This window comes from Oncorhynchus clarkii, chromosome 24 (assembly GCF_045791955.1).
Source record: "Oncorhynchus clarkii lewisi isolate Uvic-CL-2024 chromosome 24, UVic_Ocla_1.0, whole genome shotgun sequence".
NCBI lineage: Eukaryota > Metazoa > Chordata > Actinopteri > Salmoniformes > Salmonidae > Oncorhynchus > Oncorhynchus clarkii.
This window is the reverse complement of record NC_092170.1, coordinates 3,135,507-3,153,504: the sequence shown is the minus strand read 5'-3', so window position 1 is coordinate 3,153,504 and position 17,998 is coordinate 3,135,507. Positions and strand designations below refer to the sequence as shown.

The 17,998-nt window shown below is 41.3% G+C and overlaps 1 protein-coding gene across 1 annotated transcript in view; it reads right to left on the bottom strand.

Moving 5' to 3' along the window:
• Positions 1 to 115: 115 nt before the first annotated feature.
• Positions 116 to 17,998, bottom strand: part of LOC139382239 (out at first protein homolog) — a 37,427-nt gene continuing 19,544 nt past the window's right edge. Inside the window, exons 2-4 of the mRNA XM_071126108.1 lie at positions 7,989 to 8,123; positions 7,342 to 7,522; positions 116 to 2,679 (exon numbers count right to left, since the gene is read on the bottom strand). Of these exons, the coding sequence (XP_070982209.1) occupies positions 2,402 to 2,679; positions 7,342 to 7,522; positions 7,989 to 8,123 (594 nt within the window). The 3' untranslated portion in view covers positions 116 to 2,401. The remainder of the gene's footprint in view (positions 2,680 to 7,341; positions 7,523 to 7,988; positions 8,124 to 17,998) is intronic.

The window sequence follows — 17,998 nt, the reverse complement described above, 5'->3', positions numbered from 1 at the left end:
AGTGCAGTGCGAAAGACTTGTCTTTATGGAAGGCCAAATATACCGTTGAATGGTTAAATTGCACTATTTTTCTGTGGTGTTTGCGAAGAGCGTACACCACTCTTTCATAGAAAAATATGTTTGAGATTTTATTCTAGTTTTACATAGCAAAAAATCAATTTAAGCGTTAAGGCACATAGGTTACCATAGAATGGCCAGTTTGAAGGTAAAAAAAAAGACATTTGGTTTGTCAGTTGGGAAGAGGTCATATACAAACAAAGTGAACAAAGACATGGAATTAGCATGTGACAGAATAAATCAGGAGAATTAAACATAATTAGGTACCAGTTACTAATGAATATGACTAAACACACATTGGGCTACTCAAGATGTAAAATGACGTGATGAGTTATAGCAATCGGATAGAAGACAAGTGATCTTATGTGGAACAAAATGTGACTTTTTCCCTACAGAATGCTGATAATTGTAGTCCTACCTGAACAAAGTGTTCCGTGTGGAATGGAAAAATCAAAGTGAAAATCGAGGCCTGCATGTACATTTATAATAAATTGTGATGTTAATTAAATGAACTGACAATGGTGGTAAAAGAGTTCCACTGACTATGGTTAGACAGGGTTTTTTTTCTCAATAATCCATGTGTCGGAGTTTGAAAGGAAAAAAGGAGCTATGCATTGCATTAAAAGGGAGTGGAAGTATTGCATGATAAATTAAAGTGGCCAGGCAGTTGAGTAAGCATTAGATCCAACACAGCCTGGCTCTGGACAGAAATCAAATCCGATAGGTTGTAACTTTAGCCCTTCCTTGGAGAATATTTCCTTTGTGAATCTTTACTTTGGTTTAGCTACAAACTTGGAAAGAATAATGAAATATAAGCAAATCAACCTTGGAAACAGTTTGTCATAATAAAACCTATGTAAAAAGACAAATCATGGCCATCAGTGATTGAGATGTAAATGATGTTCAAGTGAGTGGCATTCTCTCTCAACCCCAGACGATTTATAAATACTCAGGTGATCTTCCATTGTGAATTGGGACTCATGAAAATGTGCTCCCAAGAAAATCACATTGTCAGAAGAAAAACATTGAAGCTACTGTAATAGAATAGATAGAAGTAACTTGCTCTTCAACATACATTAAATTAGCATCAATTTCTGTACTGTTATCTAAATACAACACCAACAAATTTTCACAATATACACTGAGGGTACAAAACATTCAGAACACCTGCTCTTTCCATGACATTGACCAGGTGAAAGCTATGATCCCTTATCACTGTCACCTTGTTAAATCCACTTCAAATCAGTGTAGATGCAGGGGAGAAGACAGGTTAACAAAGGATTTTTAAGCCTAGAGATATGGATTGTGTTTGTGCCATTCAGTGGATGAATGGGAAAGAACTACAACGCTGCTGGGTTTTTCCACACTCAACCGTTTCCGGTGTTTCAAGAATGGTCCACCACCCAAAGGACTGTGGGAAGCGTCGCTGTGGAACGCTTTCGAAACCTTGTCGAGTTAATACCCTGATGAATTGAGGCTGTTCTGAGGGCAAAGGGGGGTGCAACTCAAAATTAGAAAAGGTGTTCCTACTGTTTTGTACACTGTGTATATCATGTCTTGCTACAATTCTGTCTAATTGCGAACAGATGCAGAATTGGAGGAAATTAAGCTTGTAATTGACAAATCAAAGACAAAAATGTGATGAAGGTAAAACTTTAAAGAGAAGCCATTTTAGACATAAGAATCTTGTATAATTTCACCTTGCAACCAAATAAATAATGCCAGCATCAGAGACACATTATCGAGTGCAACCCGAGTTGCCATCGACCAGTAAGAGAGCTGGCTAAAGCTGTGTTATTGACGTCATAAGTCATTGTCTAACTGACCGTTCCGATCCCACGGTTTCCTGTGACAATATAATGGGAACGTTGTTCCTTCAACAGTCATCCCACGGGGCAAGAAATGTAGAAAAGAAGCTGCACTGTCCAGCCGTATGCATAAACGTGTCCTTATTAGAGAAGGTTCTTGTAGTCATTTTTATTAGCTGCGCCATATTGAAGATGTTTTCCCAACATTGGCACAAACGTGCAAGAGTAATTTAAGGTCACAGTAGGTACCTGGACACTTCGGAGGCATCATATCCAAACTATAGGAAATGTCCCCTATAGACGTGTCAAAAGGAGTTATTGAGAGAAAATGTCTCCTGTTGCAAAAAAAATGTTTTGTCTCAATTTCAACCTTCTCCATGTAAGGCATCAAACTACTATCATCTCACGACAGGATGCAGCCCAGTGGTTTTGGGATGAACTGAACTCCCAACGTGATATCCATATGAAATAAGGGAATAAAAGAAAAACATTGGTTTGTTTGGGTTGGGAAGAGTGACCACACGGATAGTGTGCTGCTAAGTCTCCTCATCCCACAGACAGAGCTGTTTGTGGGGGACATAGTAGGTGAAGTGGTAGCCTTTGCTGCAGCTTTTGATGCCACACTTGTAGGGGCTGCCTTTGCCTGTGGTGTCGCGGTTGCGGCAGTACTTGAGCAGGCAGGGGTACCACTCCAGGCGCAGGCTGAAGCTGCAGGAGCAGGGCTGCCATACGTCTCTCGTAGAGCGGCACGACAGCAGGACCGGGACCACGTCCACCGACTGGGGCAGGATCTCAAACACGGAGCCCTCCACTCCTACAGGTGCAGCAAGCAACATATTTGTGAGTCAATGCTCTAATAAAAAGGTAGCCTGGTCCCAGTTCTGTTTGTGCGGTCTTGACAACTCCCTCTGTGACAATGACCATAGGATTTAGCAAGACGGCACAAACCAATATGGGACCAGGCTAGTAATAAGGAACTTTGTCATGCAAGAGTGCTGTTCTCTCTATTCACTCAGATGGTTCACCATGCACTGTACACTATGACCATCAAGCAACATTGTTTACAGTACTGCAGTGTACATTATCTATGCCTAGACACTGTGGACTTAATATAAAGGAATAAGTTAGTCCTAAATATTTCTAAAACTAAATGCATTGAATTTGGGACAAATCATTCACTAAACCCTAAACCTCAACTAAAACTTGAATAATAACATGGAAATTGAGCAAGTTGGCTCAAAGTGGAGGAGAAATGGACTTCATCACTGCTTGTATTTATAGGAGGTTGAATGCACTGAGCTGTGGGTTTGAACTACTGGCGCACAGCTCGGACACCCATGCATACCCCACAAGACATGCCACAAGAGGTCTCTTCACAGTCCCCAAGTCCAGAACAGACTATGGAAGGTGCACAGTACTACATAGAGCCATGACTACATGGAACTCTATTCCACATCAAGTAACTCATGCAAGCAGTAAAATTAGATTTTTTTAAATGTAAAAAATTAAAACACCTTATGGAACAGCGGGGACTGTGAAGCAACACACACACACACACACATTTTGTACTGCATATATGTGTTATTGGTGGAGTAGGGGCCTGAGGGCACACAGTCTGAATATATTGTAATGTTTTCAAAATTGTATAAACTGCTTTAATTTTGGAAGAGTAGCTGCTGCCTTGGCAACAGCTAATGGGGATCCATAATAAATACAAATAAACTAAAGACACATGGCTATTTTCAGTCAGCAAAACTACTATCACAAAACGTAATTGTTTAAAGTTGAGCCAAGAATACACTCATATAGAAAAAGAGCTTTAGGAGCAAAACAGACTTTCAGGGAGAGTGTAATCTTTGTTTACATTGTCAAAGACTAATAGTGTTATTGAAATAGAACTGTGCTAGTTTGGTATGGTAGTGTACATATAGAGCTAAAATGTATTGGATTAATTTACATTCGAGCGAGTATGTGATTAAGGTCTAGACCAAGGATGGGCAACACCATTCCTAGAGGCCATAGTGTGGCTTTCATTCCAGCTAGTCATACTTCACAGAGAGAGTGGGGGCTGACCTCTCCAAATGAAAAAGAGAAGCTGGGAGGACAAAAATGAAAAGGTGAAATGTATATTTTATTCCACGTCCACACAATGGTGGACAAATGTGTATCATGTCTTGAGAAAGGCCACTAGGACAAAACATTGACTGTGAAAGATACAGATCACCAGTTGTGGAAAAAGTACACAATTGTCATACTTGAGTAAAAGTAAAGAAAATGACAAGTGAAAGTCACCCAGTAAAATACTAGAGTAAAAGCCTAAAAGTATTTGGTTTTAAATATACTTAAAACCTCTTGGAACTCTAGGGGCAGTATTTTCATTTTTGGAAGAAAAAAAAACGTTCCCGTTTTAAAACGGGATATTTTGTCAGGAAAAGATGCTAGAATATGCATATAATTGACAGCTTTCGATAGAAAACACTAACATTTCCAAAACTGTAAAGATATTGTCTGAGTATAACAGAACTGATGTTGCAAGCGAAAGCCTGAGAAAAATCCAATCCGGAAGTGCCCCAGGTTTTGAAAGCGCTGCGTTCCAATGACTCCTATTTGGCTGTGAATGTACCATCAACGAGCTTACGCTTTCTACGTATTCCCCAAGGTGCCTACAGCATTGTGACGTAGTTTTACGCATTTCTGTTGAAGAATAGCCGTAGGCAAGCACGTTGCGTAAGTGGTCACATGGTGGCTCCGAGAGAGATTCTCGCGTAAAGTACAGAGGTAGCCATTACTTCAATCGGTCCTAGAGAAAAACGAATTCATTATCGAATAGATATTAGAAAAACACCTTGAGGATGGATTCTAAACAACGTTTGCCATGTTTCTGTCGATATTATCGAGCTAATTTGGAAAAAAATTAGGCGTTGTGGTGACCGCAATTTCCGGGCGATTTCTCAGCCAAACGTGAAGAACAAACGGAGCTGTTTCGCCTACAAAAATAATATTTTTGGGGAAAAAATTAACTTTGGCTATCTACAGTGCCTTGCGAATGTATTCGGCCCCCTTGAACTTTGCAACCTTTTGCCACATTTCAGGCTTCAAACATAAAGATATAAAACTGTATTTTTTTGTGAAGAATCAACAACAAGTGGGACACAATCATGAAGTGGAACGACATTTATTGGATATTTCAAACTTTTTTAACAAATCAAAAACTGAAAAATTGGGCGTGCAAAATTATTCAGCCCCTTTACTTTCAGTGCAGCAAACTCTCTCCAGAAGTTCAGTGAGGATCTCTGAATGATCCAATGTTGACCTAAATGACTAATGATGATAAATACAATCCACCTGTGTGTAATCAAGTCTTCGTATCAATGCACCTGCACTGTGATAGTCTCAGAGGTCCGTTAAAAGCGCAGAGAGCATCATGAAGAACAAGGAACACACCAGGCAGGTCCGAGATACTGTTGTGAAGAAGTTTAAAGCCGGATTTGGATACAAAAAGATTTCCCAAGCTTTAAACATCCCAAGGAGCACTGTGCAAGCGATAATATTGAAATGGAAGGAGTATCAGACCACTGCAAATCTACCAAGACCTGGCCGTCCCTCTAAACCTTCAGCTCATACAAGGAGAAGACTGATCAGAGATGCAGCCAAGAGGCCCATGATCACTCTGGATGAACTGCAGAGATCTACAGCTGAGGTGGGAGACTCTGTCCATAGGACAACAATCAGTCGTATATTGCACAAATCTGGCCTTTATGGAAGAGTGGCAAGAAGAAAGTCATTTCTTAAAGATATCCATAAAAAGTGTCGTTTAAAGTTTGCCACAAGCCACCTGGGAGACACACCAAACATGTGGAAGAAGGTGCTCTGGTCAGACGAAACCAAAATGGAACTTTTTGGCAACAATGCAAAACGTTATGTTTGGCGTAAAAGCAACACAGCTCATCACCCTGAACACACCATCACCACTGTCAAACATGGTGGTGGCAGCATCATGGCTTGGGCCTGCTTTTCTTCAGCAGGGACAGGGAAGATGGTTAAAATTGATGGGAAGATGGATGGAGCCAAATACAGGACCATTCTGGAAGAAAACCTGATATAGTCTGCAAAAGACCTGAGACTGGGACGGAGATTTGTCTTCCAACAAGACAACGATCCAAAACATAAAGCAAAATCTACAATGGAATGGTTCAAAAATAAACATATCCAGGTGTTAGAATGGCCAAGTCAAAGTCCAGACCTGAATCCAATCGAGAATCTGTGGAAAGAACTGAAAACTGCTGTTCACAAATGCTCTCCATCCAACCTCACTGAGCTCGAGCTGTTTTGCAAGGAGGAATGGGAAAAATTTCAGTCTCTCGATGTGCAAAACTGATAGAGACATACCCCAAGCGACTTACAGCTGTAATCGCAGCAAAAGGTGGCGCTACAAAGTATTAACTTAAGGGGGCTGAATAATTTTGCACGCCCAATTTTTCAGTTTTTGATTTGTTAAAAAAGTTTGAAATATCCAATAAATGTCGTTCCACTTCATGATTGTGTCCCACTTGTTGTTGATTCTTCACAAAAAAATACAGTTTTATATCTTTATGTTTGAAGCGTGAAATGTGGGCGCAAAGTTCAAGGGGGCCGAATACTTTCGCAAGGCACTGTACCTGGGAGTCTCGTGAGTGAAAACATCCGAAGTTCATCAAAGGTAAACAATTTAATTTGATTGCTTTTCTGATTTCCGTGACAAGGTTGCCTATGCTAGGCTATTATAAACTTACACAAATTATTGTCTAGCGTTGGCTGTAAAGCATATTTTGAAAATCTGAGATGACAGTGTGATTAACAAAAGGCTAAGCTGTGTCTCAATATATTTAATTTGTGATTTTCATGAATAGGAATATTTTCTAGGGATATTTATGTCCGCTGCGTTGTGCTAATTAGTTTCAGGCGATGATTACGCTCCCGGATCCGGGATGGGTAGTATCAAAAGTAAAAGTATAAATCATTTCAAATTGCTTATATTAAGCATACCAGCCGGCACCATTTTATTTTTATGGAGAGCCAGGGTCACACTCCAACACTCAGACATCATTTAAAAACAAAGCATTTGTGTTTAGTGAGTCCGCCAGATCAGTAGGGATTACCAGGGATGTTCTCTTGATAAGTACATGAATTGGACAATTTTCCTGTCCTGCTAAGCATTCAAAATGTAACGAGTAATTTTGGGTCTTAGGGAAAATGTATGGAGTAAAAAGTACATCGTCTTCAGGAATGAAGTACAAGTTGTCAAATATAAATTGTAAAGTACAGATACCTCAAAAAACTACTTAAGTAGTACCTTAAAGTATTTTTACCTAAGTACTTTAGACCACTGCAGATAAAAATGAAAGGTTATCTCCCGGCCTCTCATTTTCCATTTGTATTAATTCCCTTTGGGACGACATTATCTGTGACACACTGTGCCCACATTCATTCTATTGACCTCTCTCCAGCCAATGTTGGACGTCCCTCTCCCGGGTGTAGATGGCCTCCCGGGCCTCGCTGCACATGTTGTAGATGTGGCTGCTGAGCTGCCACGCCCGGCTCAGGTTCAGCGCCACGTTCATGGTCAGCTGGTCCAGGCCCCGCCTCTCCTCGGCCATGCGGATGGCGTGAGGGTTTTTCTGATGGACAGCAGGACAAAGTCAGTCATGTCGCCAAGGTCACTTTATCAAAATGGGATAATGCTCATTCACTTCCCCCACTCCGAGCAAGGACACTCATTGGCCTTATTTGTTACTTGTTATTCCCTGTATATTTCCTTTGGAGTTATCACTGATTAGACACAGCAGGAATAGGTGAAAGCAACATAGTAGAACTACAAAGGAAGCTCTTGCTAGCAAGTATCATGTTGTGTTAGATCAGTGATTACCCGAAGGAGAGGAAGAAAGAAAGGATAAATGTAACATTCAAACAAGGCCATTCAGTAAGCAAATTTCCCTGTACTACTAGTGCATATGTAACGGAGGAGGTTTGGAACCACTCTCGTGTGAATACTTCTGTTAGCTCCCTGAGCTAATGCCTTGGCTTTAACTTGGTGACGAACAGTCTTGAAACACCAGAGTTGGAACCCCGGTCGGTGACACATACCTGTCTGAGTCGGGCCATGGACTCGCTGGGGATGAACTCGTTGTGGTTGAGGCGCGAGATGAAGCACAGGGCCTGGTACTGGCTCTGGCCCCTCTCCAGCTCCCCAAGGATGAGCGCCCGGAAGATCTTCACATCCTGAAGCGGAGAGAGGGAAGGAGACAGATTGTGAGACAGCATGACTGCAACTGCATAGGATCTGGGTTGTGTTCATTATGCACCAAATGGAAAATAATGTTGAAACCGAGGGACTTCCTAGACTTGTCCAATAAGAACGATTTCAATTTTCAATTTAAGAAAAATGTTTCGCTAGGGTGTGCCATACTGTTTCGGACCAGTATAGTAGGCTTGAAACAAGTTTGGAATGCACATTAAGCAATTGAATCCTTCATTCTGCATCTACATTATAATGAGAGATTTGGAGAAAATAATTCTACCATTTACAGTCTCCTTTAACTAGAACTGCTTATTTGCACAGTCAGTGCACAAAGAGTTCAACTAAATCAACACCCATAACTTCAAAAGAGGAATCATTTAGTTACACTTTTCATGTTGACAAAACAGAAAGATGTTGGAAGGTTTTAGCATGACTTTGTTGCTGTTGGCAACCGAACAAGAAATCTGTCTGGGCCCCAAGGCCATAAAGAGCAGCTCTAGCCGAGGACAGCAAAGGCACAGACCTGTCTCCCCCATTCATCAGCTCTCCCTTCCCTGACATCCTCTTGGCTCTTTCTCACACACACACACACACACACACACCTCCTCAGCTTTTCACACACACATCCCAAGCAGACAGCCTGCAGAGGAGAACCAACTGGGGAATAAGGAGGAACTCTTGGACAACTCAGATAAACAAGCTAGATCTACAGCCACCTCCAACCCCCGTTTTGTTTGCCACCTCTCAAGCTCTTTCGTCTCACTCTCCTGTTTGGGAAACTGTACTTTAGAGCAACACATCCATTTGGTCTCCAGAGATACTCGTAATTCATTCACCGCCTTGTATGGGAAATCTGGTAGAACATGTTGCATGTAACGCCAGGACCATGGGTTTGAGTCCCGCTGGAGCCACCCATACGAAAGTGTATGTACACACGACTGTTAGTTACTTTGCATAAAAGGCTCTGCTATATGGCATTTATTATTGTCACGTTCTGACCTTTATTTCCTTTGTCTTTATTTAGGCCAGGGCGTGAGTTGGGGGGGGGGGGGGAAAGTCTGTTTCTCTATTTCTGTGTTTGGTCTGATATGGTTCTCAATCAGAGGCAGCTGTTTATCGTTGTCCCTGATTGAGAACCATATTTAGGTAGCCTGGGTTTCACCGTTGGTTTGTGGGTGTTTGTTTGTCACCACACGGTACGGTTTCGGTTTGGTTATTTCACGTATTCGTTTATTGTTTTTGTATTTCATAGTGTTCAGTGCTTTTCTTATTAAAATCGTCATGAACACTTACCACGCCGCATCTTGGTCCGATCCTTACTCCTCTTCAGGCGGAGGACATCTGCCGTTACAATTATCTAGCTCAACCTGAGACAAACAAGCAGCTGATAATGACTCAATAACTGGAGGAATGTCCAAGTCAGTGACGTTGTCGTTGCTTTAATTGATCTGTGTGTTGGAATAGCAAAGCACATAATTGAAGTATAATCGGAGCCAGACATGAAGGAATCATGGCATAAGGGAATGAGAATTTAAGAAAACACAGAAGGGGAGGTAGCTATATATTTTATATAAGTAGTGGCAGTATAGGACCTCCCAGTCAGTAGACAAATGGTGCAGCGGCACTGGGTGGGAAGATGAGAGCTGTTGTGTGTGTGTGGCATTCCTGTCAGATAGGGAGAGGGGGTTGGGTTGGGGGGAGGGACTGCTCCAGGCACACTCGGGGTAATTTCAGGAAAACTCTAACAGCTCTGCTCCTTTCCTCTAAAACCACCTCTGACCTCAGCCACCGTCAAAGGGGAGGAGCCCGGGCAGACAGCAGCAGCAGATGGGGTAGTACAACGGGAGGACATGGTGATGCAGCCGAAGCTTCATGTTGTCATGCCAGGTGTTAAGACTGAGTGACATCTATATATTACATTTAACATCCTGCTCTAAACTATATGTTGGAGACCTATGTGAATTTCTAAAAGGCAAAAAAACTGAGAAGTGTTTTTTTTTGTATATCTATCTAGATCTAGATATCTATCTATCTCTATATCTAGATATCTATCTATCTCTATATCTATCTCTATATCTATCTATCTATATATATCAAATAAAATCTGTTTTAAAATAAGAGCTAAAAAAACATGTATGGGATTTTTGGGATACTTTCACTAACCCAGTAAATTGGTATAATTTATTCAAATAAATAAGATGACACCCTCGGTTCTATAAATACAACCACACGAGAAGGATCATGCTTTGTGTTTATCTGGAGTAGTCCTAACTTCTGGCTGCAACAGAAGCTCTGTGCCAAGTCACTAGGTTGGCACCCTCCCAGTCCTAAGTACCACAGCTACACCATGTGATTGAGGAAAAAGAAAGACATTAGGTTACAGGATAAAAGTGAGATAATGTGCAACCAATGATGGGCCGTGTCAGAAAATGGCACAAAAAAAAGGTAGTACACCTGCTCAAATAATGACAGACTGTAAATAAGCCATGTCATGAGCAAGGAACCATGCAAGGAACCATGCAAGGGAATATTCAAGCCTAAGCGATCAAAAGATAGATCCTAATGAAAAACCTGACAAGTGGGTTGGTATTGTTAAAAATATTAAAAAATCTGCGCATTATGCAAATTTCTTTATGGGAAAAGCAAATGTCTTTAGCAGCAGATGGTGACAGAGTATTACTGATGTAATAAAACCAGTAAATTGGTTCCTGTGTAAGAAGAAAAGAAAAAAGGGGGGCAATCCGTGATTGAAAAGTATGAACAGCTGCTCGTCGAACATCTCATTACAAAATCATGGGCATTAATATGAAGTTGGTCGCCCCTTAGCTGTTATAACAGCCTTCACTCTTCTGGGAAGGCTTTCCAGTAGAAGTTGGAAAATTGCTGCGGGATTTGCTTCCATTCAGCCACGAGCGTTAGCGAGGTCCAGCACTGATGTTGGGCGATTAGGCATGGCTCGCAGTTTGGATTTATAATTCATCCCAAAGTAGTTCGATGGGGTTGAGGTCAGGGCTCTGTGCAGGCCAGTCACGTTCTTCCACAACGATCGACAAAACATTTCTGTATGGACCGTGCTTTGTGCACAAGGGCATTGTCATGCTGAAAGAGGAAAAGTGCCCAAACTGTTGCCACAATGTTAGAAGCACAGAATCGTCTAGAATGTCATTGTAACGCTGCAAAATACAATCTCTCTTCTCTGGAACTAAGGGACCGAACCATGAAAAACAGCCCCCCCAGATTATTCCTCCACCAAACTTTACAATTGGCACTATGCATTCGGGCAGGTAGCATTCTCTTGGAATCCGCCAAACCCAGATTCGTCCACCAGACGATGAATGGTGATTCATCACTCCAGAGAAAACGTATCCACCGCTCCAGAGTCCAATGGCGGCGAGCTTTACCACTCCAGCCGACACTTGGCATTGTACATGATGATCTTAGGCTTGTGCAGTGCGCCTGCTCAGCCATGGAAACCCATTTCATGAAGCTCCCGACAAACAGTTATTGTGCAGATGTTGCTTCCAGAGGCAGTTTAGAACTTGGTAGTGAGTGTTGCAACCGAGGACAGACAATTTTTATGTGCTACGTGCTTTAGCACTCGGTGGTCCCATTCTATGAGCTTGTGTGGCCTACCACTTGGTGGATGAGCCGTTGTTGCTCCTAGACGTTTCCACTTCACAATAACAGCACTTAGTTGACCTGGGCAGCTCTATCGGGGCAGACGAACTGACTTGTTGGAAAGGTGGCATCCTATGGCGGTGCCACATTGAAAGTCACTGAGCTCTTAAGCAAGGCCATTCGACTGCCAATGTTTGACTATGGAGATTGCATGGTTGTGTGCTTGATTTTATACACCTGTCAGCAACGTGTGTGGCATAAATATTTGAAGTGGTGTCCACATATAAAAGTATGTGGACACAGGTAGGTAGCCTAGTGGTTAGAGCGTTGTGCCAGTTACCGAAAGGTTGCTAGACCGAATCTCCGAGCGGTCAAGGTAAAAATCTGTCATTCTGCCCCTGAACAAGGCAGTTAACCCACTGTTCCTAGGCCGTCATTGTAAATAAGAATGTTCTTAACTGACTTGCCTAGTTCAATAAAGGTTAAATAAATTAAAAAAAATGTAATGTGTAATATATATTTTTTTTCAATCAATGGAGATTATATATATATATATATATATATATATATAGGTCGACCGATTAATCGGAATGACCGATTTAAGTTTTCATAAATCGGAAATCGGTATTTTGGGACACATTTGGCAATTTTTTTTGTTTTTACACCTTTATTTAACTAGGCAAGTCAGTTAAGAACACAATCTTATTTTCAATGACGGCCTAGGAACTGTGGGTTAACTGCCTTGTCAGCTCCGCGACTCAATCTTGCAACCTTACGGTTAACTAGTCCAACAATATTAACCAGGTGAAATTGTGTCACTTCTCTTGCGTTCATTGCACGCAGTGTCAGTGTATTATGCAACAGTTTGGGCCGCCTAATTTGCCAGAATTTTACGTAATTATGACATAATATTGAAGGATGTACAATGTAACAGGTATATTTAGACTTAGGGATGCCACCCGTTAGATAAAATACAGAACGGTTCCGTATTTCACTGAAATAATAAGCGTTTGGTTTTCGAAATGATAGTTTCCGGATTCGACCATATTAATGACCAAAGGCTCGTATTTATGTGTGTTATTATGTTATAATTAAGCCTATGATTTGATAGAGCAGTCTGAGCGATGGTAGGCAGCAGCAGGCTCATAAGCATTCATTCAAACAGCACTTTTGTGCGTTTTGCCAGCAGCTCTTCGCAAGCACAGCGCTGTTTGTGAGTTCAAGCCTATCAACTCCCGAGATTAGGCTGGTGTAACCAATGTGAAATGGCTAGTTAGTTAGCGGGGTGCGCGCTATTAGCATTTCAAACGTCACTCGCTCTGAGACTTGGAGTGGTTGTTTCCCTTTGCAAGGGCCGCGGCTTATGTGGAGCGATGGTAACGATGCTTCGACAGTGGCTGTTGTCGATGTGTTCCTGGTTCGAGCCCAGGTAGGGGCGAGGAGAGGGACGGAAGCTATACTGTTACACTGGCAATACTAAAGTGCCAATAAGAACATCCAATAGTCAAAGGTATATGAAATACAAATGGTATAGAGAAAGAGTCCTATAAATACTATATTAACTACAACCTAAAACCTCTTCCCTTCATGTTAAAAGGATGGTTCCATGTTAAAAGGAACCACCAACTTTCATATGTTCTGAGCAAGGAACTTAAATGTTTTTTTTTTTTTTTTTTTTTTTACATGGCACATATTGCACTTTTACTTTCTTCTCCAACACTTTGTTTTTGCATTATTTAAACCAAATTGAACATGTTTCATTATTTATGAGGCTAAATAGGTTTTTATTTTTGTATTATATTAAGTTAAAATAAGTGTTTATTCAGTATTGTTGTAATTGTCATTATTACAAAAATAAATTGGCCGATTTAAATCGGTACCGGCTTATTTTGGACCTCCAATAATCGGTATCGGCGTTGAAAATAAATAAATAATCATAAATCGGTTGACCTCTACTTGAAATATATAATTTATGCCTCATGAAATTGCATGCTCCAAGCGCAAAATTCACAACAACTGTTTGATAAAGTTATGATAAAAAACCCTATCTGCTAAAAGCAGAATATGGCCACATAAATATATCTAGTTTTTCACCCAACATCCAGAAAAATCTGACAAAATGTGTGTTGCATTGATATCCCAAATTTTAAAAAGAGGCATGGCTCTCATTTGACATTCATAAAAATCGCCCACCTCATTTACTAGGAGTCCTAGCCCATTTGTTATCTAGCGTTTTAAAAATGTCTGTGCACTGATAAATAGACTACAAGCACGCCAAAGAGGGAGGTTTGTATCCAAACTGACTATCTGCATCAGGGCGAAAAGCCAAAAGCTAGTGTACCCACACAATTCCACTTGCAGGCTCAACGTATGATCTACAACATAGAAGAGGGTTAGGGCCCATTTCATAGTTGGTTACTTTTCGTGGGAAGCTTATTTAAAGAGGTACACAAAAGCCTTTTCTCGCACTCATAAAGGTCCTATTTACAGTGATCATTCTCTGTAGCTACGCTGTAGCCATGCTACCCTGACACCTTGAGAGAGAATATGCTGTTCATGGCTGTGAAAGAGAGTCGTAAAACTTCTGTAGACCCGTAACATTGAACGAACCCATTGAAAATCAGACTGGTCACTATGACTGCTAGCGGGGTTAATGGCAGCCAGTGAACTTTTCGACGCCAGTAAAGTTGTGCCAAATGCCATCCCCAGAGTTCCTGTCGCTTCCTGTTTTCCAAGCCACTCTAAGACCCTGTCTGTTTGATAAGGCTGCTGTTTGGAGAGGCCCAGCAGTCACAGATTGACATTTGGGATCAGTGGTTTTACCCAGTGAGTGGTAGAGGATGAAATAAGTCTTTAAATAAAATCTGTGAGAAAGCCAAATGGTGGGCTTTTTCTTATCTTCTACTCAAACTGCCAAAATGCAGGTATACTGGTGAGCACAATTAAAAAATATATATATATAATTACACCAAAATATGGAAAAATGTCAAACGTAGTAAACAAAAAAAAAAGTTTACTACGTCGAGCACACGTAGGGCAGTCATTTTAAGAGATCCAAATGAGACATCCAAATGCAGTGCAAACAAACTCGAAAACCAACAAGCCAGCTCAGATGCACATGGCTCATTTATATGGAGGGAATAAATAAATATTTTTAAAAGTTCCCCTTTAAGCATAATAACTCGTTTTTGTGATGGTAAAGATATTGTAAAGATATTTGCATTGGTGTCTCAGAGACCTGGGTGAAAAGGCACAGGTGTACAAGGAGGATTAAGACGGAAGAAAGACAAACAAAGAGGAGGAAGAAAAGGAGCTTGGCTGAGAAATGCTGGAGTTGAGGCTAATTACGGAACACTAAGAGAAGGAATGTGAAGTCAGATTTTGGGGGATCGGTTACACTTGGCTGTTTTGTCAAGAGAATTAGCAAATGCTGGCTGGAGTGAAGGGACAATGAAAACACAGGGGGTACCGCTGCTGGGAGACAAAAAAGGTACGCTTTACTTCAAATGGCTATGTAGGTGAGAATGAGAACACGCCTAAAGGCATTGACAAAACACTCAAAATGTAAAGATGGTATGTATATTCATAATCTAACCATGCATGGCCATCAGATAATTCAAATGAATTAGCAATTGACAACAGTATTTTTCAAAAATGTAAGTTATTTGGAAAGGCCAGTTTCTCCAAACTAGCAGAAAAACATGTTGGTTTATTGACATGCAATTCGGATCAACATCAGTAGCTTGATAAGTGATGACCTTCAGCTATTGCTTCAGTCCCATACAGCTCCAACCCAACCTTTGTCTCGCAGACATCAAAGATCAGAATCAAAAGATCGGACTCTTCAGAATCCAAATTGCTCAGGCGTTGAGCAAATACTTATCCGATCATTTCCATGGGGTCATAGAAATGTATATTTTTCTAGTGTCCTTCCGCTTTTACGTCTAATTTGAACCATATTTTTTAGTTACTTTCATTTCCTGTTGTTTGGTGGATGTTAATGAACAATAGCGAGTGATTAGTTCTTCTTATCCCTTGAAAGGAAGACAAATGAAAGTTGAAGAATTACACCATCAAAACAGGTTTTATCGACATTTTGTAGGAATGGCCCATTATCTATTGCTTAATAAGTTCAGGCCCCTTTGACATTTAATTTACACTGAAAATTGGCCATATCTGATAGATTTTACAAGGTGCCTTGTTTTCGTTGAGCTGCAGTCCAAAATATCCACAAAAGGAGTACAGATCGGTCAAACCAAGCAGGAACCACATCCATCGTCTGTTTTCTTTAATAAAATGTTCTTTAATTTAGTTTAGTGTTGTGCATAATTTGATTGTAAAAAGTTCAAAAGGTATTCGGTGTTACTGTGTCTGCCCTGTTCCTCTCCTGCCTGGCTCCGATTGTGGGAACAACAAGAGACCTTAATATTAGCAGTGTTTAAAGGCCAAAAATCTGCCTGGCGACTCAGAGCAGTATAAAGACATCAGCTAGTGGACGAGAGGCCAGGAGACAGTCCTCAGTGAGAGCAGCCCAGAGGAGAGGACAATGAGAATGGGAAAAAGGCCCTTCAAACTAACCTGGTGCTAGCTCTGTTTCTTCTGTGTAGCCAACAGCCACAGGAGTGAGTTGGCTACAGCACAAACAGATACGGGATCAGGCTATCGCTAAAACAGCTAAATTGGCCTAGAGTGAACAAAAAAATGCTGCCTAAATGACAATTTCACACCAAAACAACAAAGCTACCATTCTTAAGCCGCTTGTCTTAAGAGAAAGACAAACTAGACACCATTCTTCTCCACACCTCTGTCTTTAGTGTTCATGCTGATGGTCTGCTAAACTCCAAAGATATTCGGAGGAAATGCCCTGCAGTTCCTGTGTATTGCTCACTTCCCTGTATTGCGCAACTTTTGCTATCTGTGGTGCAGATCTCCCACACAGGGATCAACACATGGTGGGAGATGGAGTTCACAGTAGTGGGACCTTACACAACTGCAGCGGGTGCATTCACTGGATGGCCCCCATGGTCTTAGAATTCTAACCAGTATGGTATCCATTCCTAAAACCACCTTTTCCAAGAAATGTTGTGACACTGCTTGCCCATAAATAAAATAAAAAGTCTGACAAGTTTGTGCAAGTGACAAACGGGGTGGCCTCGGGTAGGATCCCGAAGGCGAGGCAGTAAATGAGTCAACTTCAGCTGCATTGCAAAACCGGACCCCACTTCATATTTACAAGGAAATGCTGAGAGAAATTTCCCCAGAATTCCACATGAGCAACCGGAGATAAAATGTAAAAGCCACCCAGATGTTAATAATAAAAAGTTGGAAACAATGGCACGATGGTATAATTGGGCCACAACGGACTCCAAGTGCTCGTTCAAGTTTCCAACTACTTGCCCAAGGTTACTGGGAAATATGCAATGTCTGTGAAAGGATAAAGAGGAATAGGCAGTTGCCAAACAGGTCAGAGATAGAGCCCAATGGGAGTTGGCTCATAAAGGCCAACCGCTGTGCTCGCTGCTCTTTACAAACATGTTGGTGTGTGGGAGAAACAAATCAATTCATTCCACGAGTTGCTTACCGTTTGGGCGTATACATAACTTCCCTTTATTTGAAGAGAAAAATTCTAGATATAAGACAGCCTGAGGGCTGAGCGAGTTGTGAAATACAATACATTTATAACACGGATAAAAGGAAGATTTAAGAGAGGGCTAATGTGCTCGTTCACACAACCGTGGCATTGTTGGTAGTGAGGCCCAGTAAATTTGTGTGTGATAGTGTGTCAGGTAGATTCCCAACATCTGTTGCTCATCTCAGCCAGTGTGTGTGTGTGACAAATATGCTGCAATTATAGTTTTGGTCACACGTAGGGGTGATATCAGGGCAGAGCAAGAAAATGTGTAAAACCTACACATCCAATGTCTGAGAAAGTGCTGGATATTAAGTCAATATTTACCACAGTGTATGTATTTAAGTGTGTTTATATGACGTTTCAACCCTTGGTTTAAGAACAGAACATGCCCTGAATGTCGGAATGATGCCAGACACACTGAAAGAGCCCTGCTAGAGCTGCCCTGTTAAACTGTAAGTGCTGTTATTGTGAAGTGTAAATGCCTAAGAGCAACAACGGTTTAGCTGTGACGTGGTAGGCTACACAAGCTCACAGAACGGGACCGCCGAGTACTGAAGCGCGTAAAAATAGTTGGTCCTTGGTTGCAACACTCACTACAGAGTTCCA